Source organism: Oncorhynchus clarkii, chromosome 12 (assembly GCF_045791955.1).
Source record: "Oncorhynchus clarkii lewisi isolate Uvic-CL-2024 chromosome 12, UVic_Ocla_1.0, whole genome shotgun sequence".
Lineage (NCBI taxonomy): Eukaryota > Metazoa > Chordata > Actinopteri > Salmoniformes > Salmonidae > Oncorhynchus > Oncorhynchus clarkii.
Window position 1 is genome coordinate 19,774,992 of NC_092158.1, and position 25,147 is coordinate 19,800,138.

At 42.7% G+C, this 25,147-nt stretch overlaps 1 protein-coding gene across 1 annotated transcript; it reads right to left on the bottom strand.

The window, feature by feature from the left end:
- Positions 1 to 3,001: 3,001 nt before the first annotated feature.
- LOC139421906 (fibroblast growth factor 10-like) lies at positions 3,002 to 25,020 on the bottom strand. The gene is made up of 3 exons (XM_071173039.1): positions 24,604 to 25,020; positions 4,377 to 4,480; positions 3,002 to 3,193 (listed from the first exon to the last, which is right to left on the bottom strand). Exons 1-3 carry the CDS (start codon positions 24,926 to 24,928, stop codon positions 3,002 to 3,004), a joined length of 621 nt encoding a protein of 206 aa, XP_071029140.1. The 5' UTR covers positions 24,929 to 25,020.
- Between the last annotated feature and the right edge of the window lie 127 nt (positions 25,021 to 25,147).

Here is a 25,147-nt window from a genome sequence, read left to right on the forward strand (position 1 = left end):
CTGCAGATGTGGCCAGGGCAGTCAATGTCCGGACTGTGAGACACATAAGACAGCGCTACAGGGAGACAGGACGGACAGCTGATCATCCTCGCAGTGGCAGACCAAGTGTAATAACACCTACACAGGATCGGTACATCCGAACATCACACCTGCTGGATAGGTACAGGATGGCAACAACAACAGCCCGAGTTACACCAGGAACGCACAGTCCCTCCATCAGTGCTGAGACTGTCCACAATAGGCTGAGAGAGGCTGGACTGAGGGTTTGTAGGCCTGTTGTAAGGCAGGTCCTCACCAGACTTCACCGGCAACAAAGTCGCCTATGGGCACAAATCCACCGTTGCTGGACCAGACAGGACTGGCAAAAAGTGCTCTTCACTGACGAGTGGCGGATTTGTCTCACTAGGGGTGATGGTTGGATTTGCGTTTATCGTTGGAGGAATGAGCATTACACCAAGGCCTGTACTATGGAGCGGGATCGATTTGGAGGTGGACTTCACCGGCAACAAAGTTCGATCGATTTGATCGATTTGGAGGTGTACCGATCCTGTGTAGGTAGGTGTTATTACACTTGGTCTGCCACTGCGAGGATTATCAGCTGTTCGTCATGGTCTGGGGTGGTGTGTCACAGCATCATTGTACTGAGCTAGTTGTCATTGCAGGCAATCTCATCGCTGTGCGTTACAGGGAAGACATCCTCCTCCCTCATGTAGTACCCTTCCTGCATGCTCATCCTGACATGACCCTCCAGCATGACAATGCCACCAGCCATACTGCTCGTTCTGTGTGTGATTTCCTGCAAGACAGGAATGTCAGTGTTCTGCCATGGCCAGCGAAGAGCCGTATCTCAATCCCATTGAGCACGTCTGGGACTTTTTGGATTGACGGGTGAGGGCTAGGGCCATTCCCCCCAGAACTGTCCGGAAACTTGCAGGTGCCTTGGTGGAAGAGGGGGGTAACATCTCACAGCAAGAACTGGCAAGTCTGGTGCAGTCCATGAGGAGGAGATGCACTGCAGAACTTAATGCAGCTGGTGTCCACACCAGATACTGATTGTTACCTTTGATTTTGACCCCCTCTTTGTTCAGGGACACATTATTCCATTTATGTTAGTCACATGTCTGTGGAACTTGTTCAGTTTATGTCTCAGTTGTTGAATCTTATGTTCATACAAATATTTACACATGTTAATGTTTGCTGAAAATAAACGCAGTTGACAGTGAGAGGACCTTTCTTTTTTTTTCTGAGTTTAGAAGCATAAGAATTTTGCTACACTCGCAATAACACCTGCTAAGCATTTGTATGTGACCAATAACATTTGATTTGATTTGAAACAATGAAGAATTACATACTACCACTTTATGCCATCTGCTTAACAGTGCTGAAATTTGAAAACAACTGACATACTCACAAAAAAACTCTCTTTTTATGACGTCAGTATATCAGATCCTTTATATGCAAATCTAAAGTGCTTATACTATGCTCATGCTCATCAAAGTCCGCTCCATGTTTTCTTTAGAACACTGGCTGACACATGAATCTTGGACAGAATATACCCCAGTTTGAGGTTTGTTTGTCAACATTTTCCACCGTGGAACCTCAAAGTCAATCCCCTAGTTATGAAAGAATTTAGGAACAAGCTGTTAAATACTTATTTGATGTTCTGGCATCGTGACCAGCTTCTAAACAGTTCCTTCCTTCTGGTCAAGCTGCTAGGAAATCTGACCTGTACGTTTTTCCTTCCTGTTGTACCTACAGTACCCAACTAATTAATTAAGGGGTTGGTAGTTGTAAATTGATACAAAAAGCATACCACTATTTCCATTAATTTGTTAATCTGACCACTTATAGCTGCTGTTGATACAGGCATGTTAGTTTGGATTACAAACTGGGTGGTTCGAGCCCTAAATGCTCATTGGCTGAAAGCCGTGGTATACCATGGGTATGACAAAACGTTTATTTTTTACTAATCTAGTTATGTTGGTAACCAGTTTATAGTAGCAATAAGGCACCTCGGATGTTTGTGATATATTTCAATATACCACGGCTAAGGGCTGTATCCAGGCACTCCGCGTTGCATAGCGGATAAGAACAGCCATTAGCTGTGGTATATTGGTCATATACCACACTCCCTCGGGCCTTATTGCTTAAGTATAGACCTACAGTGCATAACATGTGCTGTGTAAAGCTGTGATATTGTGATATAAATAGATGCAAACATAGAAAGAGACAATTCAACATGGTAAAGAGAAATATATTTATTTGATTCATGTTTAAACGATAGATTAGTATTTAAAAAGAAAAGCATATATGATTAAAAAAAAAAATTGTTCATCCATTTTTTTGTCTTTTTGGTTTCTTTAAATATTACATAAAATAAATAATTTATTTTAAAGCAGTCAGGTAAAGGAAAAGAGATATCCAATACAGTGAACTTGCATGTTAATAATGTTTGTAAGGGTTGTTTATGCTATGGTGCTTGCATGACTAAATTCTCTGCATTTGACTCACTCCATGGCCCAGCTTCTCTTTCATCACATCTTAGTCACCCAAGTGCTTCCAGTAATGTGTCTGTCTGTTTGTACATCTAGCCCTTCACTGGGTCACAAAGCTTGAGTGTCAATTTCAGTTTCTCGTATCAGTTACTACAGAATAAATAACTGCATTGATAGATCATCACAACGACAAATACACATTATACACTCTGCCCTTTGACCCTGTCTTCAGTGACGCTGTTCGAATCAGTGTCTCTTTTTTGTCCTCTTATTCAGTATTGAGATTTGTCTCCAACAGTTCATTAATTGAAAATGATTTGGCACAGAAAACATGTAATATTTTCTCTTGTGCCGACTCGCAAAATATGTGGCATCATCAGTCAGACTTCATGATAATGAGTTCAAACGTTGACTCCATATGACTCCATTATGTCTTTGAAGGTTTCCGGTCTTTCTCCTCAGTGCAGTGAAACATTCACAGGGGAAGGAACTGTCCAATGAGGTGGCTACACCACTATGGGCAGGAAGTGGGTGGCAGTGTTTTTCCTTCGTGTTTTCTTGCCTCTCATGGGCTTGCCGTTGGCGCTCAGCCCCACGAACATGGCCTTCTTCTTGTTCCGCCACTCTGCTGAGGCATAGGTGTTGTACCTGTTCTCCTCAATCCGCTCGGTCAACCGACAGTCAACACCAAAGTCCCTCTGGAGAACAAACAATAAAAACAAATTGTAAGTGAGTGATTCAACAACTTTGGCAGCACAGGCAATGGAACTGGGGTCACATTTGCATAATTTATTAATGAAGCAGAAGTTCCCATCCAGATATAACCACGTTGTTTGGCTCCAATAAGGCAAGCTAAACAACAGTGTAAATGCAGACTTGCAGAGTCATGACAGCAGTAGGTTCCATCAGGCTTCTAACAGACTGCTCTTGTCATTCAGTGTTCTGACTAACTAGACACGAAAATGAATACAGTTGTGATCCGGTAAAGAATGTTCCTTTCCCAAAATGCTCTTTGGCCACAGCTAATTAGTTCCAGAAGTAAAGTGAATGTTCCGAAAGCATATAAGAATATTTTTTTTGCCTAGTGTTTAACTCACGTCGGCTGCCTCTTTCTCATGGAAACGTGTGTGAAAATGATCTCCCACCAAATGGCATATATGAAGGTAGAACAAGCTTATCAGAATGTAATGCTTGTTTAATGAGGGACAGACAAGCCACCAAAGCTTTACTGAATTAATGACAGTACTTTAGTGTGACATAGTAGAATATATTGGGAATTATTTTCCTAGCTAGAATTCTTTTTGTGTCTCATTCAATCTGATTTCACTATTGAGAGAGCCGTAGTAACAGCCTTTCACTGTTATGTTTCAGATAATGTTGTATGAGAGCACATGAAACAGTGCCGGTAGCCCTTGAGGGCTTTTAGTAGAATGGAGAGGCTGTTGCATTGTGTTTCTCTGGTCTAAATAAAGCGGAGCACAAACATGGTGTGGTATATGGGAGGATCTGTGTGTTTGGGAGAGAGGGGTGATAGGGGCGCCTCGTCTTACTTTCTTCTAGACGACATCTCTTTTGGCCTGGCCGACTTGTGCTTGGGGATTATTTATGGGCGGTGGAGGGGAACTGTCCTTTAAAACAACCCTAGGCTTCTCTAAGGGCCTGAAGACAGGGGAGAGAAGAGCTCTCACACAACATCAAAGGAGACTTGATTTCAGCAGTAGAGTGGCAGTGTGAAAACACTAGCTGGCATCTAACTAGTGAGTGTTCTGAACACTGAATCCGTCTAATGGGAAGTTTGAATAGTCAACCAAATAATTAGCTCCAGTTTTTGTTAGGGATATTGTTATTCTGTGTGTGAATTTCATGACAGGCTAAACTTACCGCGCCGTACAGCTCTCCTTTCTTGCTGATTGCCAGGTAAAAGTTACTGCTGAGCCCCTTGATGGCCACGATCCCAACATCCACTGACTTGATCTCCAGCACACCTGCCAGACACACAGAGACATTCTAAGTTAGTTATTCCAGGCCAATAAACTGACGTGATAGAAGTCATTGAGTCATTGAAATGCTTGAAAAAGCTAGCAGCAGTCTCTGTTTTGACTGCATAGAGTTGTTAGGCTCCCATGTTTATTTTCTGTTGTAGCATGCTGGCAGGCCAGTTAATGTATACTGTAGATGTAGTATCTTTATTTGATCACTATTTTGTTGCAGAAAATGTTCCTGCAAAGCATGAAATGCAAACTTGTAGTGTATTTAAGTTTTTAAAAGGCTTCTAAAGTTTGTGATTTCCACTTAGAAATTTCAGACTAGATTTGCCCAACCTCAACCCCAACAAAAATATCCATGAATTATAATTAACATAATAATTCACATTTCCTGTTGCTGCAGGATTAATTTCCTCCTGTAGCAAACTGACTCGAATTAAGATTGGGCTCCCGAGTGGCACAGCGGTCTAAGGCACTGCATCTCAGTGCAAGAGGCGTCACTACAGTCCCTGGTTTGAATCTAGCTGCATCACATCTGGCCTTGATTGGGAGTCCCATAGGGTGGTGAAACAATGGCCCAGCGTCGTCCGGGGTAGGCCGTCATTGTAAATAAGAATTTATTCTTAACTGACTTGCCTAGTTAAATAAAGGTTAAATACAGATCCTACATCTGTAATCGGATACAGTACGTTGTTGTCCATGATGTTGTAAGTTACTGAAGGTAGTTCTTTCCAGTATGTTTACTGAACCTATTGAGTCATCTACACTACAGAATCCCATCTAAGCCACACCGGGGGTCGACTAACACTGTTATCGCTGCCTGTTATCCCTACCCATGTTTTAAATAATCACTGTCATCTTTGCTTGATCCCTCTCAGAAAACCACAGACCACCTAATTGGCTGCCTGGCTGTGTGTCTCTGTGCCAGTCATGGAAAACAGACAGGCTGAGCCTGAGCCGACATTTCATACCTATGCTAACGGGCCATAAATCCTGAGTGGAAGGTGTTGGCCAGGGCTAAGCCTTGAAAAAAATTATCCACTTTTGTTTGTTTTCGGAGCGGAGCGGCACGTTGGGGAAAGCTGAAATGTAAGTATCAGTTTGCAGTCTAAATGTTTCTTGAACCAATTAAAGCTGTGGTAACCAGTCTCCTTTTCCCCACGCCTTCATCCTGAAGTCAGTTGCATAAACCCATAAAGCTATCATGGGTTAGAGGGGATTAGCTCAGAACCAATTTTGGTGGAAATGGGTCTTTGTATCAAGCAAGGAGGCAGGGCCTTGGTGGCTGGTCTGGCCCAGTGTGGAGCCTCCTAGCCTGGGTCAGGTGAGAGGAGATATTGTCTCATAAGGTGGCCTTTGACAGGCTCGTCAGGGTAGTTAATGGGACCAGTTGGTACTGATTCACCTTCACTCTTCCTCCCCTGTAACATCTTTCATTTGAGCCATCGCTCTTCTCACTCCTTGGACACACATTTCTAACATCCTGCCGTTCTGGGGTGATTTACTGGGCGGCCTGAGACATGGTGGGACCCACTTTTAGGGGGTGAGGGCTCTGGGAGTGTGGTGCCTGGAAAACAACCTCTCACTCAATGTCAAGAAAACAAAGGAGATGATCATGGACTTCATGAAACAGCAGAGTGCACCTCCCTATCTACATTGATGGGACCGTAGTGAAGAAGGTGGAAAGCTTCAAGTTCCTTGGCGTACACATCACTGATAAACTGAAATGGACCACCCACGCTGACAGTGTGATGAAGAAAGCGCAAAACAGAGCCTCTTCAACCTCAGGAGGCTAAAGAAATTTGGCTTGTCACCTAAAATCCTCACAAACCTTTACAGATGCACAATTGAAAGCATCCTGTCGGCCTGTATCACCATCTGGTACGGCAACTGCACCACCCGCAACCACAAGGCTCTCCAGAAGGTGGTGCGGTCTGCCCAACACATTAACGGGGGCAAACTACCCGACCTCCAGGACACCTACTTTACAGCACAGGAAGGAAATCAACCACCCGAGCCACTGCCTGTTCACCCCTCTATCATCCAGAAGGTGAGGTCAGTACAGGTGTATCAATGCTGGTACTGAGAGACTGAAAAGCAGCTTCTATCTCAAGGCCATCAGACTGTTAAACAGCCATCACTAACACATTAGAGGCTGCTGCCTGTAGGCATCTCATATGTATATACTGCATTCTATACTATTTTACGGTATCTTCGTCACTTTATGAAGTTTATATATGGGCTGATGGCAGCCCATTACTCATCTCATATGTATATACTGTATTCTATATTATTCTACGGTATCTTAGTCACATAATGTTTACATATCTGGCATTACTCATCTCATATGTATATACTGTTTTGTATAATATCCTACTGTATCTCATTCACTTAATAATGTTTACATATATTCCATTACTCATCTCATATGTATATACTGTATTCTATGGTATTCTACTGTATCTTAGTCCGTTCTGCTCTGACATCGCTCGTCCAGTCTTGGCCAAAAGTGGCCAAAAGTACAGTAGTGGCCAAAGGTTTTGAGAGTGACACAAATATTAATTTTCACAAGGTTTGCTGCTTCAGTGACTTTAGATATTTTTGTTACTATGGAATACTGAAGTATAATTACAAGCATTTCATAAGTGTCAAAGGCTTTTATTGACAAATACATGAAGTTGATCCAAAGAGTCAATATTTGCAGTGTTGACCCTTCTTTTTCAAGACCTCTGCAATCCGCCCTGGCATGCTGTCAATTAACTTCTGGGCCACATCCTGGCTGATGGCAAACCATTCTTGCATAATCAATGCTTGGAGTTTGTCAGAATTTGTGGGTTTTTGTTTGTCCACCCGCCTCTTGAGGATTGACCACAAGTTCTCAATGGGATTAAGGTCTGGGGAGTTTCCTGGCCATGGACCCAAAATATAGATGTTTTGTTCCCCGAGCCACTTAGTTATCACTTTTGCCTTATGGCAAGGTGCTCCATCATGCTGGAAAAGGCATTGTTCATCACCAAACTGTTCCTGGAAGGTTGGAAGAAGTTGCTCTCTGAGGATGTGTTGGTACCATTCTTTATTCATGGCTGTGTTCTTAGGAAAGATGGTGAGTGAGTCCACTCCCTTGGCTGAGAAGCAACCCCACACATGAATGGTCTCAGGATGCTTTACTGTTGGCATGACACAGGGCTGATGGTAGCGCTCACCTTATCTTATCCGGACAAGCTTTTTTCCGGATGCCCCAAACAATCAGAAAGGGGATTCATCAGAGAATCCCTGTACCTTTTGCAGAATTCTGTCCCTGATGTTTTTCCTGGAGAGAAGTGGCTTCTTTGCTGCCCTTCTTGACACCAGGCCATCTTCCAAAAGTCTTCGCCTCACTGTGCATGCAGATGCACTCACACCTGCCTGCTGCCATTCCTGAGCAAGCTCTGTACTGGTAGTGCCCTGATCCCGCAGCTGAATCAACTTTAGGGGAAGATCCTGGCACTTGCTGGACTTTCTTGGGCGACCTGAAGCCTTCTTCACAACAATTGAACCACTCTCCTTGAAGTTCTTGATGATCCTATAAATGGTTGATTTAGGTGCAATCTTACTGGCAGCAATATCCTTGCCTGTGATGCCCTTTTTGTGTAAAGTAATGATGACGGCACGTGTTTCCGTGCAGGTAACCATGGTTGACAGAGGAAGAACAATGAAGCACCACCCTCCTTTTGAAGCTTCCAGTCTGTTATTTGAACTCAATCAGCATGACAGCGTAATCTCCAGCCTTGTCCTCGTCAACACTCACACCTGTGTTAACGAGAGAATCACTGACATGATGTCAGCTGGTCCTTTTGTGGCAGAGCTGAAATGCAGTGGACATGTTTTTGGGGGATTCAGTTCATTTGCATGGCAAAGGAGGACTTTGCAATTCATTGCAATTCATCTGATCACTCTTCATAACATTCTGGAGTATATGCAAATTGTCATCATACAAACTGAGGCAGCAGACTTTGTGAAAATTAATATTTGCGTCATTCTCAAAACTTTTGGCCACAACTGTATATAGTCTTAATTCATTCCTACTTAGATTTGTGTGTATTGGGTATTTGTTGTGTAATTTGTTAGATATTACTTGTTAGATATTACTGCACTGTCGGAGCTAGCAACACAAGCATTTCGCTACACCCATAATAACATCTGCTAATTACGTGTATGTGACCAATACAATTTGATTTGATTTGCTTTGAGGAGGGCTGTTGCAGGGTTCTTTGATCAGTGGTGTCTTCCTCTTTGGACTATGTGTTCTGTCCCTGTACTGTACTGGGTTATATGTTATGGTTAACAGTTTTTAGGAAGAGTATCTCACTTGGGGACTCTAGTCTACCCCTGCCAGGGACTTCCGTGTAAACTAACTTCACCTTTGAACCAATACAGTCTCCAGCTGTTGATTCTACTCAAAGGTCATGACTTCTAGTCAGACTCCCATCCCCTAGTTTTCCTTCTACAGTAAAAGACAAAAACTTCCAAAGTAGGAGTGTGAAAACATACAGATGTAGGATCTTAATTTGGGCACGCTGTTGCAGGAGAACTTTCCTGCAATGCAGGAAATGTTAAACTTGTGGTGTATTTGAGGTTTTAAAAGTCTCCTGAAGTTTGTGATTTCCACTTTAAAATTTCAGACTTGATTTTCCCTTATGTTGCTGCAGGATTATTTTCCTGCTGTAGGGAACTGGCTCAAATTAATATCCTGCATATGTATAGACATATTTCAGAAGGCGGAGAGGTTTCATCTGCACCTGTGAACCGGCAAAACAAGCAGTGTGGCCACCATTCAACAGACAGATTAGACAGGCTTCTCTATACATGGCGGGCGTGAGAGAGCCCCTTCCGTATGGGCTCTGGTTGCACACAGCTATTGAGTGGTGTTAAGGCTATCGGCCTGCTATCTACTCCTCTGCCTTCCTCAGCTTCATGAACAGGGGATGGGAAGGAGGGATAATTGGATGACAGTCTACGTCTGTTCCTCTTCCTTCTGCCCTCTGTTCCTGCCTCCTCAATCTGTTATCTTTTTATGTTTGGGGGGGTTGTTTTTTTCTCCCTGTTGTTGGCACGTTGACCAAAACTGACATTTTTGTTTTGTGAGGGTGGACTTTTAAGTTTTGTGACCAATATTGAAAGTGTAATAACCAGAGTTTTCTTAATGAACAAGAAAATAAGGTGCTGACATTCTGCAATCAACATTTTTCTGAAACTACTAAGAAAAACACCTGTGTATGTAGCAGGACTGTGTTGGTTTTATACTGCAGATTCAGTAAAACCAGGCTCCAAGGTCCTGTAACAGTCGACTGCGTTCTTCATTGCTAATGAAGGGTTAGTTCCAGAGATGGAAAAGACTTTAACAGAGTCCAAAATCACTTTTCCACCTCATTTCACTGCATGAAACTGTATTTATGCTACCTAGATTTGTGGTCCAATGTTTGCTTGCCTCAATAAAGGAATTTACCACTGCACACAAGAAGGGGGAGTGTGTGCATGGTGTATCATATTGTATGAGCTCAGGTAAAACATTTCTGAAATATCTTGGTTTGGATAAGGTAAGTTGGGACTTCTATCTCTTTCAACCTCAATTGATTGATGTGTTCACAGTATTTGAGTAATGTGTGTGTCTGGGGTTTCTCCTACAGTACCATTAGCAGAGGCCAGGTCTGCTAATTACAGGGTTACTGAAGAGCAGACAGCTGGTGGCTCAGTTCAGTTCTGTTCACTGACTGTCCATTGGGTGGTCGAGTCATCTGCCTGGTGTGACTCCCATTGGCAGCAGCCTTGCCTTATAACCTAGGCTCTGTAGGTGGCCTTTCTCCTCCCGTCCCTGCCCACGGACCCTCTATCTCCACAGAGGGACGTGGTTTCTTGGCAGGGTGACAGAACTCACATTATCACATCTTGTCATAATTACCTCAACATTTGTAGCTTCATCCAGATGACTTTACTGCTAAGCCTCCCCATTTCTATCCCTAGACTCTACTACAGCACATACACTGCATGCCCTATTCTGAGAGAAACCTTACATTTTCTCATCAACACCAGACACCAATTCTATACTAAAGTTCAAGCAGCTTAGATGCCACAAGACCACCAATGTTGTCACCCCAGACTGTGTGCATAGTTGTCCTGGGAACTCCAACTTGTTGCCCCCATGACAGGCATGTCTTTCCAATTAACCTTCCAGATCCTGGGGTGTAGAGACAGCTCAGGCCCTATTAAAGAGGCACCGTTTGGGGTTGGGGTTTGGGATTGGGGGTTGGGGTTTGGGGTTGGTTCTGAAACTTGTTGGCGAAGCATATTATCAGTGGGCTGGTTCACGACTCTACAGGAGTAGGTAGGAGGGGCTAGGGCTGGGCTGGGCTAGTGGTAGGAGGTATAGTGGCAAGGGCAGGGGAGGGGGCTATGTCTGGTGTAGTGGCAAGGGAGGTGACTGGGGCTGGTGCAGTGGCATGGATGGAGCTGGGGCTGGTGTAGTGGGAGGGCAGGGAGGTTGGGGGACTGGGGTAGTGGCAGGGCAGGGAGGCTGAGGCTGGTGTAGTGGCAGTGAAGGGTACTTGGGTAGTGGCAGGCCAGGGATGGGGAGGCAGGGGGGGGCTGGGCAGGGGGACTGGGGTAGTGGCAGGGGAGGGGTCTGGGGTAGTTGCCGGGAAGGAGGGGCTGAGGAGGTGGGACTGGGGTAGTGGCAGGGCAGGGAGTGGGGCTGGGTGTCAGGTGTTGACCCTGAGCTGGCTCCTGACAGCAGTGCTTCACACCTTTGATCTGGCCTCCACAGGACTCTGGATCCCAGGCTCCTGAGAGATCAGTGAAGAGGGGTCTTGGCTCTCTTTAGGACCGGCTTCATTACACTGCAGAGCAGCACAGCTCTCCTCTGCCGACCACCTCTACACCTCTCACCACCTTTACACCCCTCACCTCCTTTACACCCCTCAACACCTCTACACCCTTCACCTCTCCTACACACTCCCCCCTGCCTCCTAAACATGGTTAGTGGTGACTCCAGTTTTTTCCTTTTCCTTTTGAAAAACAAGATCCCATGTATAAATACAGTTATGTACACACACTTCATGGTAAAAAAAAATGTTTAGAACAAAATAGTGTGTTTTTGTGCAGACTTCAAGGAGTTGGCCTGATGGTGCCCTCTGATGTCACTGGCATCCCCCCGTACTTGAGGAACAATAGAGGAAAGACCCCTCCCCCATTTGTGCCATGTAATGGCTTACCTTGCCTTGACCTTACCACCTATTGAGATGTGCCTGTTGTTAACTAACTCAGGTGATAAATTAACTGAAAAGGAGACTGGAGCAGGACTTTAAGGTTAAGGAGGGCTGTGAAAGTGTTTCCGCAGTTTATCTTCTAGGCCCTTCCTAAGATTATATTGCTGCTCTGCTCCCATTGGATGGCCTACAACTGGGTGTGAGAAGGTAAGGTACTTGTCTGCGTTTTAATTGTAAAACCGTTAGATTTCAGTATAAAAACACTCCAGGTTTTGTTTTCACTTTTCAACAATCCCAAGTTTGATATGCATTCCTTGAGGTTAAAGTGACTAACATCTGAGAGATCTTCCCTCTGACAACTGGTGACAGCCTGATTGATGCTCTGTCAAATTCACCATGGCACAGGGGTTCATGTCCATGGAAGAGCTTCAGCATTAGGGGCAGAGGGAGCACTAGATCCATTGGGAAACAAAAACGGCATTGTGGTGTTGAGGGAATTTTATACTTGATAAGTAATGAAGTATTGGGGTTGATAAAGCCGGAAAATATCCCACTCTAACCAGACAAGCACAAAGCGTTCAAAGGCTTGTGTCAAAGAAAACTGTCTGATGTTTTCACCATTCACTGTCATTGTAATTTATGACTATTGACTACTCAATACATTTTTATTCATTAGTGACTTGTGACAGATATTTTACACAGCGATGGGGATTATAAATTGGTAGTAACTCATTGGTGACTGGCTAAATCTGTATGACGGTAACTGATCCAGGGCGGTAGATTGGCGGTAGCATGACGGTGTGTTATGGATCTGGTGTTAATGTATTGGTGCCAAATAGAATGAAAACTTCACCTGTTCACTGTCTGCTTCTTCACCTAGCGACAGTTAAGTTAGCTTAGTAACATTAGAGATGCCTTTAAAATCAAGTCAACTTGTGTTATAGATCCATCTCCACACAGAAATTATACATCTAATACTTCTCTAATACAATCCGTCCTGCTGTCAATATTGTTTTCTTTGCCTGAAACGTGCATTCACTGCAGTCTTACACGGGGGACTAATATTGACACCACACTGTCAACCTGGCACCAAAGCATGATTAAAAGACAATCCAGATATTTGGAAGAAAATATTAACCTGTACTGAGTATAAATGTGATGTTTCAAATACCAGAGCTCTGTTTTCCAGCCAACAGATAGCATTAGATTTCTCTGAGACAGAACATTCACATTAGCATGGTTTGAGATCAGTTTACCATGCCGGGTAATAGTACTTGTGTATTATGTCATGGTGGTTTTAAGCACATTGAAGACCAAATTAAATGAATGTTGATATTCACGCTGGTTTTAGAAAAAAATGCAGTCTTCTCAGATAATGTGATTTACCCAATGCTATTGGTTCTGCAGCATGGTATAGCACCAAATCTTTGCTGGTAAATGTCAAAACATGTCATTGGACACATGTGTGTTTATGGGTTTGATCTGGAAAGGTAATTAAGAACCTTTCTTGAATTTTCTAAACGGTATGCATGCGTAAACATAATGTTGTGATTCCAATTGTTCTGGACATTTTATAGACTCTTTATGTTATGCTATGTAGTGAACCTGGGGTCATTGGGATTTAAGGTGCCATGTTTTTGAAGTCCAGATGCCTTTTAACTGCTGGGAAAAGTCCCATACACTGCAGCACTCAAGCAGTAGGCCTAACAAACTAATCCGCTCCAGACCTATCACCACAACTTTCAACATTTCCTCCTGAAAGGGCATCAACAGCTTTTCCTATGTCTGTTGTGTTACAGTTTTCTGCTTGTTGTTTTAGATCCCTCCAGATTGAGGGCAGGTATTGAGTATGTGACACATTCACAAAAACACACACACGCACGCACGCACGCGCGCGCGCACGCACGCACGCACGCACGCACGCACGCACGCACGCACGCACACACACACACACACACACACACACACACACACACACACACACACACACACACACACACACACACACACACACACACACACACACACACACACACACACACACACACACACTCTGTTCCCCCTTATAAATGTGAGAGCAGTCATCCATGTGGATGGGGATAGTGTTGGCCCAGTGTGGGAACGTGTTGCATTAGTAGCTAGTAAAGCAGTGGGTATCGGGATATAGGATCTGTGACGGATAAGATCCAGGGCTCCTGCTCCAGCCACGAGTTGCCCAGGGACAGCCCCCCTCTCACGCATGCAATGGGTAATTAGCTGGCATTCCTGCCTGTTCCTTTAAAATGGGACGACCGTCCAGATGCGTCTCTGGTCGGAGCACTGGTCTCCTTGCGCTACCTTTGATGATTCCATTAAGACTCTCTCTCCTCTCTCGCTCACCAACTTCCATCTGTCCCACCACACTCTGTGTGTGTGTGTGTGCGTGTGTACACATCTCTGAATGTGTTGTGATGTCTGTGGTTCTCGATGATTTGCAACTTTGACCTGACCTAGTGAATGTTTGTAACATTGCAGCACCCAGACACATGAAACATGCTCACTTTTCCCTCCCTGGACAGCTTACTATTCAACTACATTGGCCTATCCAAGTTAGACTTAGCAGTGCATCTTCCAAAAAAGAGAAATTGCCATGTAGCTTTACCAATCCTGGGCTCTGGGCAACAACATACTGTTGCAGAGCTGACAGTATGTTCAAAGGTTGCTCTTCTGTTGAAGCATTCTGATGAATTGTGAGCCTTTGACATTCTGGTTTGGTTTAAGGAACAAGTAAATTCCTGCACGTCTGTAAGCGTTTTGAATCTGCACTATTTCAGCAAATAAGGTAGACATTGAAAATTCAAAATCATTTCATCAAAATAAAGATTGCCAACTTCAAATTCCAAGGTAAATAATCCATCATTTACAAAGGGCTGAGAGGTTGCTGGAAGACACAGAATAAAGAGGTGGCTGGATGGTTTAGTGGCAGGACTATGCGATTCACGTAATCTGTGTCTTATTTCAAACATGTTCAGATGAGTCAATGATTGACACAAAAGTAAATTGATGGGTGAATATCAGGAAAGTGCTGAAACAATATACTTAAATAATGATTTTTAAAGAATAGGGGAAAACTGTGACCCCTAGAGCCATGCCTCAGTTTCCCCTTATCCCCAGCGAATTTGGTCAGAGTTACCACATAGACTGCTAGCTTTCCTTATTTGAATTTTGAGTAGAAACAGTACTTAAAGGCCCAATGCAGCCGATTTTACATCAATATCAAATCATTTCTGGGTAACAATTAAGAACCTTACTGTAATAGATTTCCATTCAAATGGGCAAAAATTGCATTTTAGCAAAAAACTATTTCTCAAGCAAGTATTTTGCTAGGACTGTCTGGGAGTGGAGTGTGGAGAGCAAAACGGAAAACGAGCTTTTAATGGCAGAGAGGTTTTAAACTCTATTTATTGTTGGTGCATTAATAAATGTACTGCATGGAAGGTCCTGTGTATATTGTATTTTCAACCAGCAACTATCAGGAAATAACACATATCCATTTTTTTCACACTTTTACAGTGTTAGTTGTATCTGCTGTTGTACTATATAATATAAAACAGAGATTTGACTGCACTGGGCCTTTAAACAGCCTTGCTTGAAGTCAAACCATGTATTGGGGTTCATGTGTGGCGATATCAATAAGAGGTTCAGCTGAGTTTAGCTGTCACAAGTTGTCAAGGCCCCTGTGTGAACTAACATTTATTCACTGCAAAACAACGCGAACACAAGTATTAACTCCTACACTTAACTCCTACACTTTTTTGGGGTATCTGTACTTTACTTTTTATATTTTTGACAACTTTTACTTTTTCATAAAGCAAATATTGTAAAAGTACTCATTACATTTTGAATGCTTAGCAGGACAGGAATATTGTCAAATTCACGCACTTATCAAGATAACACGTGGTCATCCCTACTTCCTCTGGTCTGGTGGACTCACTAAACATAAATTCATCTTTTGTAAATATTGTCTGAGAGTTGCAGTGTGCCCCTGGCTATCCGTACATTTTTAAAACAAGAAAATTGTTGCTTTGATTAATATAAGGAATTTTAAATGATTTACACTTTTACTTTTGATACTTAACTATATTTTAGCAATTATTTTTTACATGTACTTTTACTTGAGTAACTTTCTATTGAGGTATCTTTTACTTTACTCAAGTATGACAATTTGGTATCATAATTTTCATAATTTTCTACCACTCCACCGCATCTCTCTCTCTCTCTCTGTTTTTCTCTGACTGCAGCTTCTTAGAGACAGACAGGACACAATGATAGTGAGGAGACAGTTGTGTTCCCCCTTAGACTAAGCCTGGCACAAATGACCCTCTCTTTAAGTAATGGGGTTAAAGGTTAGGCATACATCTGGACCGCCATACCTCCATGTTGAACTCTAAATAGGGCAAATGAGGGGGCAGAAACTAGAAGAAGATGTTTTGAAGACAAAGCTAAGCTACCCTGATCAACCTTTTTTTCCTGAGAAGGGTTCAAGAGGGGTTAGTTGAAGATGAGCAAAATTATGAAGTTTGAACTTTGTAAAGTACTGGCTTGCTTTCAATCATTGAGTTTCAATGTCGCTATGAATCATAACTCTTACACTATAAACAAATCAGATTTCTGTAATAGGCCTTCACAAATCTAAGTGAATGCACAACCTCTTTAAACAGTTCCAACTTCCTCTGTGATAAGGGAGATACTGGCTGAAAGGTTTACAGTCAGAAATTGTCAACACAAGTCTGTCGACCTGGGTGTGTAGGGGGTGTAGGGTGTGGAGGAGGTGGAGGGGGTGGAGAGGGTGTAGGGGGTGGAGGGGTGTAGGAGGCAGTGGTGTAAAGTACTTTAAAGTACTACTTCAGTAGTTTTTTTTGGTATCTATACTTAACTATTTATATTTTTCACAACTTTTACATTTACTTCACTACATTCCTAAAGAAAATAATGTACTTTTTAATCTGTACATTTTCACTGACACCCAACAGTACTCGTACTTATCAAAAGTATTTATCAAAAGAACATTCCTGGTCATCCTTGCTGCCTCTGATCTGGCGGACTCACTAAACACAACATTTTAATGCTTAGTTTGTAAATGATGTCTGAGTGTTGGAGTGTGCCCCTGCTATCCGTCAATAAAACAATGAGAAGATTGTTCCGTCTGGTTTGCTTAATATAAGGAAATGAAAATGATTTATACTTTTACTTTTGATATTTAAGTACATTTTAGCAATTCCATTTCTTTTTGATACTTAAGTATATTTAAAAACAAATACTTTTAGACTTTTACTCAAGTAGTATTTTACTGGGTATCTGTGCTTTTAAGGTATCTGTATTTTTACTCAAGTATGACAAATGGGTACCTTTTCACCACTAACTTACACACGCGCGCACGCACGCACGCACGCACGCACGCACGCACGCACACACACACACACACACACACACACACACACACACACACACACACACACACACAGAGAGAGAGAGAGAAATCAGTACCATGGACAGCCACCTGATATTTAGCTTACATTGATTGGACTAAATTGTTTTTGTTTTTTATTTGTCACTGTAGACTAATCATAGGTGATTTTGAAATGATTTTGAAATGTTGAAGTTGAAATGGTGCTAGAAGCACCTCTGGTTTTCTTTGCGACTTAAGGTAACTCTCCGGTATTCTATATCAATAGTTGTTTAGTAGTCCGAAAATGTTGTGAACATTAACTTGATTGACCATGCTGTAGGTTTCTTTATTTTTTAATCTAATCTTTATTTAAGTAGGAAAGTCAGTTAAGAACAAATTCTTATTTAAAATGATGGCCTAGTCCAGTCAAACCTGGACAACGCTGGGCAACTGTGCCCAATGAGACTCCTAATAAAGGCCGGATGGGATACAGCCTGGATTCAAACCAGGGACTGTAGTGACTCCTCTTGCACTGAAATGCAGTGCCTTAGACCGCTGCGCTAATTGGGAGCACAAATGTTTGTTACATGCAATATGCTTTGTGGACCTGACAGATGTTGCTCTCTGGTTTTGTGATGAAACAAAGGAGTGGTTGAATTTATTCTGCCTTCTTATTGTCTCGGCTTTAGGCCTATATATCACGGTGGCAAGGCATATGAACTAATAGTTTATAGAACAAACAACACAAATATCACAACAAATAGTTGTTTGCTGATGACACAACGGTGGTAGGACTGATAACCGACACGATGAGACAGCCAGCCTATAGGGAGAAGGTCAGAGACCTGGCAGTGTGGTGCCAGGACAACAACCTCTCCCTCAATGTGAGCAAGACAAAGGAGATGATTGTGGACTACAGGGAAAGGAGGGCCGAACAAGTTCCCGTTCAAATCGACGGGGCTGTAGAGGAGCAGGTTGAAAGTTTTAAGTTCCTTGGTGTCCACATCACCAACAAACTATCATGGTCCAAACACACCAAGAAAGTCTTGAAGATGGCATGACAACACCATTTCCCCCTCAGGAGACATGGCATGGGTCCCCAGATCCTCAAAAAGTTCAACAGCTGCACCATCGAGAGCATCCTGACCGGTTGCATCACTGCCTGCTATGTCAACTGCTCGGCATCCGACCGCAAGGTGCTACAGAGGGTAATGCATACAGCCCAGTATATAACTGGGGTCAAGCTTCCTGCCATCCAGAACCTAGTCCCAGTCAAATGTAATTTAAGGGTTTTCTTTATTTTTTTAAACTATTTTCAACATTGTAGAATAAAAGTGAAGACATCAAAACTATGAAATAACACATATGGAAACACTCAGAATGTTTGTACAACAGTTTTCATAAGCAACGCAAAAAAATTACTCCCGTGTAATAATTTATCCTGAATCCTGAACCGGAGGGTCAAACTAATTTTTCCCTATGAGCGGCATTTGATCTTCAACGAGGTCCATAGGGCATCACTGAAAATTGGTAATATTTCCTCGTCCTCAAAAGGAAACAAAAATGGTCCTCTATCTATCGTTTTTGCAATGTTTGATGCTCCCTGAATTTCTAGCTTTCATTTAGGTGATAATTAGCGAGATGGACACAGTCAAGAAACTGTATGAATGTAGGTCCATTATCATTCTACACAGTTTAGATTTGGTTTTAGTCATTTTAAAGTAGATTGAGTTTGTTTCCCACGGGCCATATGTTTGACACCCCTGGTCTAGAATAAAATAATCCCTAAACATGTTGCTTCTAATACTAAATATAAAAGTACAGGACGTAACAGTAAATTAGACATCATTCAGAACTGCTGGAATGCACATTCTCCAAACCCCTGGTCAAACAGTCGGTCATTATTTATGAATCAGAAAAGAGAAAGTCTACAAAGGTCAAATATAATAAAAATAAACGCTGGCACTAACCTTTTGTACATCCACACACTCCTCATAACTCACTTTTATTGCCTGTGTGGTTAAGATGTCCCAGGAGAACCATAAATGTGCACTATAACCACAGACAGAAGGAGAACATTCAAGAGAAAGTGCCATCCGTGTGGTGCAGACGGGTGCTGTTACAACATACATTTACTTACACATTTCACATCATGGTGTCTTTCTATCCTCGCATAAACACATTATCAAGAGACACACAACCACACTTCCACTCGCTAAGAGGATGCAAACCAGTGAGGGAACACACAGCTTTGTGTTTCAACACCACCACGAAGCTCATGAAGAAGCACGTAAGAGCCAATAACTGTAATTATCGGCTGAGAAAATGAGAACATAAACACATAACTATTAGGAAAACTAATATTTCTACAACTTCCACTCACCCCTTTTGATTGATCATCACCAACCAATCATATTAGTCCATTGCCAAAGGTACCACTAGTCTATAGCCTATTCCATTGCCCTTTTCCTAAGACATGGTTCTAATGCTGAGCCATGGAACATCAGAGCCCCCGTCCTCCATCATCCAGGATCTGGTGGAACCATAAAAGTTCTAGATTTACCTAGTCCCCCCATCCTCTGTGCCAGAGGTATTCAACTCTGACCCTATGAGGTCCGGAGCCTGCTGTTCTACCTGGTAATTAATTGCACCCACCTGGTGTCCCAGGTCTCAATCGTCTCTGATGTTGGATCTCGAAGCCTAAGATTTTCACTGCACCCTGCAATCACATCTGCAACCCTGTACATGTGATTATTAAACAATCTGAATCTGATAAGAGGGGAACCATGAAAAGGTCCAGAGTTTAATTTGAGGGCTGTACACTGAGACCTCATTTGCAACACTTAAGATGATACCTCTTGTCAGAACCATTTCCTTTCACAAATCTTCTCAGAAAGAGGTGCATCCTGTGATAGATCCAGCCAGCCAGGCCAGCAGAGGATAACACCCACTATTAAAGGTTGGATAGTTATAGGGTCACTTTGGGTCAGTCAGAGGAGCTTTAGATTCAGTCAAGTCTCACTTCCTTGGCTATACAGTACAATATAATACAACTTTATTATTCCCAGAAGGGCAATTCTTTCATGGATGACAGGGTGCATCAGACAGGACAAACACACACAGACAGTATAACAATAGCAATAATGAAAATAAAATACAAATATATACACTACTGGACAAAAGTTTTAGAACAACAGTTCATTCAAGGGTTTTTATTTTTTTTACTATTTTCTACATTGTAGGATAATAGTGAAGACATCAGAACTATGGAGTCATGTAGTAACCAAAAAAGTGTTAATAAAAATCAAAATACGTTTTATATTTGAGATTCTTCAAATAGCCGCCCATTGCCTTGATGATAAAATATTTTTAGATTTGTTTAACACTTTTTTGGTTACTACATGTCTCCATATGTGTTATTTCATAGTTTTGATGTCTTCACTATTATTCTACAATGTAGAAAATTGTAAAAATAAAGAAAAACCCTTGAATGAGTAGTTGTTCTATAACTTTGGACCGGTAGTGTACCTATAATGATCTATTCATACCCATTTAACATTTAATAACATCATGTTTGGTTTTCTAATGGAGGACAGGAAGCTGAATGTACATATAATAACTTCATCATCATGGCAGAACATGTCTTTTTTTAACTACCCCCCTGTTTACTCTTTCTTAAAGGAGGTAAAGTTATATAAACAATCTTTGAAATTGGTTGAATCCAAACAAGCCCTTGAATTTTATAATATTTTCTGTATTATCAATATTTTTATAATAGTTTTGATGTCTTCACTATTATTCTACAATGTAGAAAATAGTACAAATAAAGAAAAACCCTTGAATGGGTAGGTGTTCTTAAACTTTTGACCAGTAGTGTATATTAAGGCATCAGTTAAAAGTGCATGGTGCAAGTTGAATATCAGATCTAGAGGTACAGTAGCTGTAACAAATGATGCAATATAAAATGAAAAAACACAATGTCCAGGGTCCTTATATAAGGAAAGGAGTGAACCATGACATGACAGATGAAGTGCTGCTACTACAAATAAACTGTGTTTGCTATGCACCAGCATCTCATCCGGGAGCACAACACATCAATGTTCTCTTAATGCCCTAGAACTTGACACGAACAAATGAGTTAGGCTTCGGAACAGCCCGTTTTGGCAGGGATCCTCTGTAATACTAATTAAGCAGCATCAGATTTGAGCAAGGGCTGAATGGGGTGAGAGGGGGATGGATGGCTACTTGCCTGTCCCCTCCGTGAAGTACACCCCACAAAGTTGACAACATGATTGGAAAGAGACTGACTGGGGAGCTCACAATCCAACCTGCAGTTGAACCCTAAACTGCTAAGTCCCCTCAATCAAAACTGTCAGGGTCTAATGATGCTCATTAGCAGGCCCCCTTCCTCCCCAGCATCCCCCAGTATATAACTTCAGACCATAGTCCACTGTGGGTGAGTTAAGTATATTAGAGGGTGTTTATTCAATTCCAGTTTGTTTCATTGATAAGCAACGGAGAGGAGAGGAAAGGGGTCCAGATGTCAAATCCGAGAGAATGACTAAGGAAAAAGACGGCCATCTGTTATAAACAGTTTCTTATTGCTTGGTGACATTCGAAAAACACAAAAAATAATTGACATATTGGAGGATTCAGTAGGAAAATAAGCTTGTTTGTTTGGTTCACACATGCAGTGCTATACTATTCTAATACTGGAGAGTAATATCTGCTAACACAGTGTGACAAAGTGATACTGAGCAGATGGATTCTGAAAGGGAATCACACAATATGGGCTGGATTGGGTTTCAAACAGCGCATAGATGGGTCTTTTGTGGAGGGCCCGGCTGAGAGAGAGAGAAAGGGGCTGGGTAACAGACTGGCCAGGCTGCAGCACAGACCTGACCAACACAGCACACAAAGAGGCTCTAAGAAACCAGGTTTGTGCCCAAGTAGTGTGTCCTACCTAGGTATTTGTACCAAGAATATTTAACTAAGGACCAACTCTCACCCTGCACCTAAAGAAATGTGCCATGATTCTCGAAAGGTCTGGCTTAAACTGACCTACGCTTATACAAATAAACAAAAGCACTAATTATCATATCATTCTCCAGAAAGATATGTTATCAGACTTTTAATTTCATTTAATTAGAAGATCTTTCATTCATTTGGCTTTTGATTCTACCGTACGTAAACATTTAGCCTCCGTACATGGGCACATCAAAGCTGCAGAGGCTAAAGACCCTAACAGGCTACAATTCTGTGGGCAGTGGAGGCCTGGCCAGGCAATGTCTACTGGTCCCACACTGTGTAATTAGAACCAATTTCACCATATTCTGCCACGCATCAGTCTACCATGACATCTAAGTTTACAGACAGACACACCTACTCAATATCTGCTTTTCCTCACAAAGTATGACACATTTTCACACATTTTTCTGGAGACACTCCAAGTGAACCTATTTCAGCACAGAACATCACATCTCAGTCCTGATGAGGAAAGTCTTCTGATATTTGGTTAATTTGAACAAGAAAACGAATTCCATGATGCTGCAGGCTACAAATAGACTAAGAGAAGGTGACAGGCTAGATGAACATGTACTCAGAACAATCTAGCTTCCACTGCTCAATAAAGACTTAGGATCCTTTTTCAGCTGTCCCACTGTCAGGGTTTATGACTGGACAAACTGCAGAGCAAGGAGAAAACAATCGCTCCCTCAGGATCTTTATCATCACCACCAACATATAGCAATATTACCCTGCAGCTCTATCTTCCTGCTACCTTGAGACATTTCAACTAGTCAACAAGACCCCCTTTCTAGGACCAAACCAGGAGACCTGGTTTTTAAACTGTAGTTTCTACAGTTTCTGAATAAATAAACCAAAACGTGCTTATCACCACGTCTTGTGGTGATGACTTTTGACCACAAACTGATGGGTTTCAAGTCAGCGGGACACAGGACATTGCTGCAACCTGGTGGGCATTTTACTTTTAGATTCATATAAGATGTTTGTGCGTATAAATCTCCTTAGAGGCTAAAAAAGTGGCGAGTAACCCCCCTCCCAGACATTCCTGGCCCAGTCTAGCTACACTTCAGATGGGGCAGTATTAGGTCTGCATGGGATGTGAATTCCCCAAGAAGTGCTCTGTGCATCTGGTTTCAGCATTATTACCAGCCAGACTTGTGCCTAAGGTCATTCTGGGAGCTAATGACAACCGCATTATATTCACATGTGGTTGGCTATTGGTGGGAACAACTCACATGCAGCATGCATTGGACACTTAATATTCTCTTTAGTTTTTTTTACCGCTATTTTTCAATAAACAAGAAAGACGCCCCTATAGAATATTGTAAAGTGGCTTTCAAACTATCTAAGTATTCAACGCCTGGGTGTTAATGACCTGATTTCAAAGCTTGAACTTTTGGTGTTTTTTGACACGTCTGATTCTAATGGTTGAACTGTGAGCACTGTGAGCGCTGAAGGCGAGAGGAAGCTCTGCTAATTGACATTCCTTCAGCCATGTCTTGCACAGCCTCAGCGTTTGAGTGGGCCTGTCAGTGAGGAGAAGCCTCACACCACATGGGCTCCATATGGCAAAGCCTTCTTTTATTAGGGCCACAGTGTGTTCAGAGTTCGCTGGCAGAAAGTGCACGGCCAGTTTGGACAGAGAGACTGTGGCGGTCAGGTGCTGCGAGTGTTGTCCTGGGTGTCTGGTGTATTGCTCACTGCATAGTAAACTTTACGGCACCCAGGCAGGCAATTGTAGCGTTTTGAGCAGCATGACAAGGAGCTGAGGTGTCATTCTCAGCAGGGGCGTGTGAATGGATACAAGCACTTAGAGAGATTCATGTCAGCCATGCCCATAAAGGGTAAAGGATACGGCTACGGCAACTGGGAAGGGATGAGGTTGATGAAAACAATGATAACATATATGCCACTAGTATCACTAGTATTATGACCTATAATAAAGTGATATAATAAGTCACAAAAGAAAACATACAGGGATGTGATCCCTGAGCCCCAGGGATGATGTTGATTTTTTAGATATTTTCTCAGAGACAAAAGGGTTCTTCAGGCTATTTCTAATTGGTTCCAGTAGACGTGCTCTAAAGGAAAGTACACTGAGTAACTGAGGCAACAAACATGCTGCTTCCAGAACCTTATGCTGCCCAGGCAGAGAGAGAGAGACACGAAACACAGGCTACACATGATCTATGCTGCCCACCACTGCTGCCCACCACTGCTGCCCACCACTGCTGCCCACCGGAATACCAGGTAAGGTTCCTATTATGTGTAAATGTGCAGTGGAGAAAAATCTGAGAGCAATGCCATAACAATGGGGGAAAACCACCACCCCACAAACTCTATGAGACCCACATGTGAGAGGGGAGAGAAAAGAAGCCAAACTCACAGAACATAAGCTGAGGGAGTGCATATTTTATGGGGTTACTTACTGTAGAGATCATCTTTGTTTTTGGTGCCATTGACTTTGCCATTTTTATCAATCCTGAGAAAGAACTTCTGATAGGAGTAGAGTTTCCTCTTGCGCACGTCTCCTTGGAGATGGTTATAGCTGCGCACATGCCTCCCCACAACAGTAGCTGAAGAGGTGTTGGCCACCCTGGGCAAGCGCAGCATGGAGTGAGTGGCGACCCCAGGTGCATTGTGATGACACGTGGAGGGCAACGGGTAGAGCAGGAGGACGAGCATTGTGGAGATGAGGGACAGACGAATGCAGGACCAGGCGGCGGCACCCTTAGTCACTGTCCATCTGGACATTGTACTGGAGCTGGGAGGACTGGAGAGAGGCTCACAGAAAGGACCATGCTGGAGAGGGGAGAGGGAGAAGGGCTGAGAGCGGGAGATGAAACCCCCGGCGGCTGACGACGACAACACTGCTGCTGCTTATTCCTCTCGTGTTCCAAAGGAATGTGTCAACGTCCATAACTCAAAACACCTCTGCTGGGGAACAAGCACCTCTCGCCCTCCACCGCTCAC

Excerpts from the sequence above, each read along its gene's own strand:
- LOC139421906 (XM_071173039.1), bottom strand. The coding sequence starts at position 24,928 with ATGTCCAGATGGACAGTGACTAAGGGTGCCGCCGCCTGGTCCTGCATT. Across the intron at positions 4,481-24,603 it reads AAACAAAGATGATCTCTACA|GTGTGCTGGAGATCAAGTCA; the intron begins GTAAGTAACCCC and ends TGTGTCTGGCAG. Across the intron at positions 3,194-4,376 it reads AAGGAGAGCTGTACGGCGCG|AGGGACTTTGGTGTTGACTG; the intron begins GTAAGTTTAGCC and ends TTTGTTCTCCAG.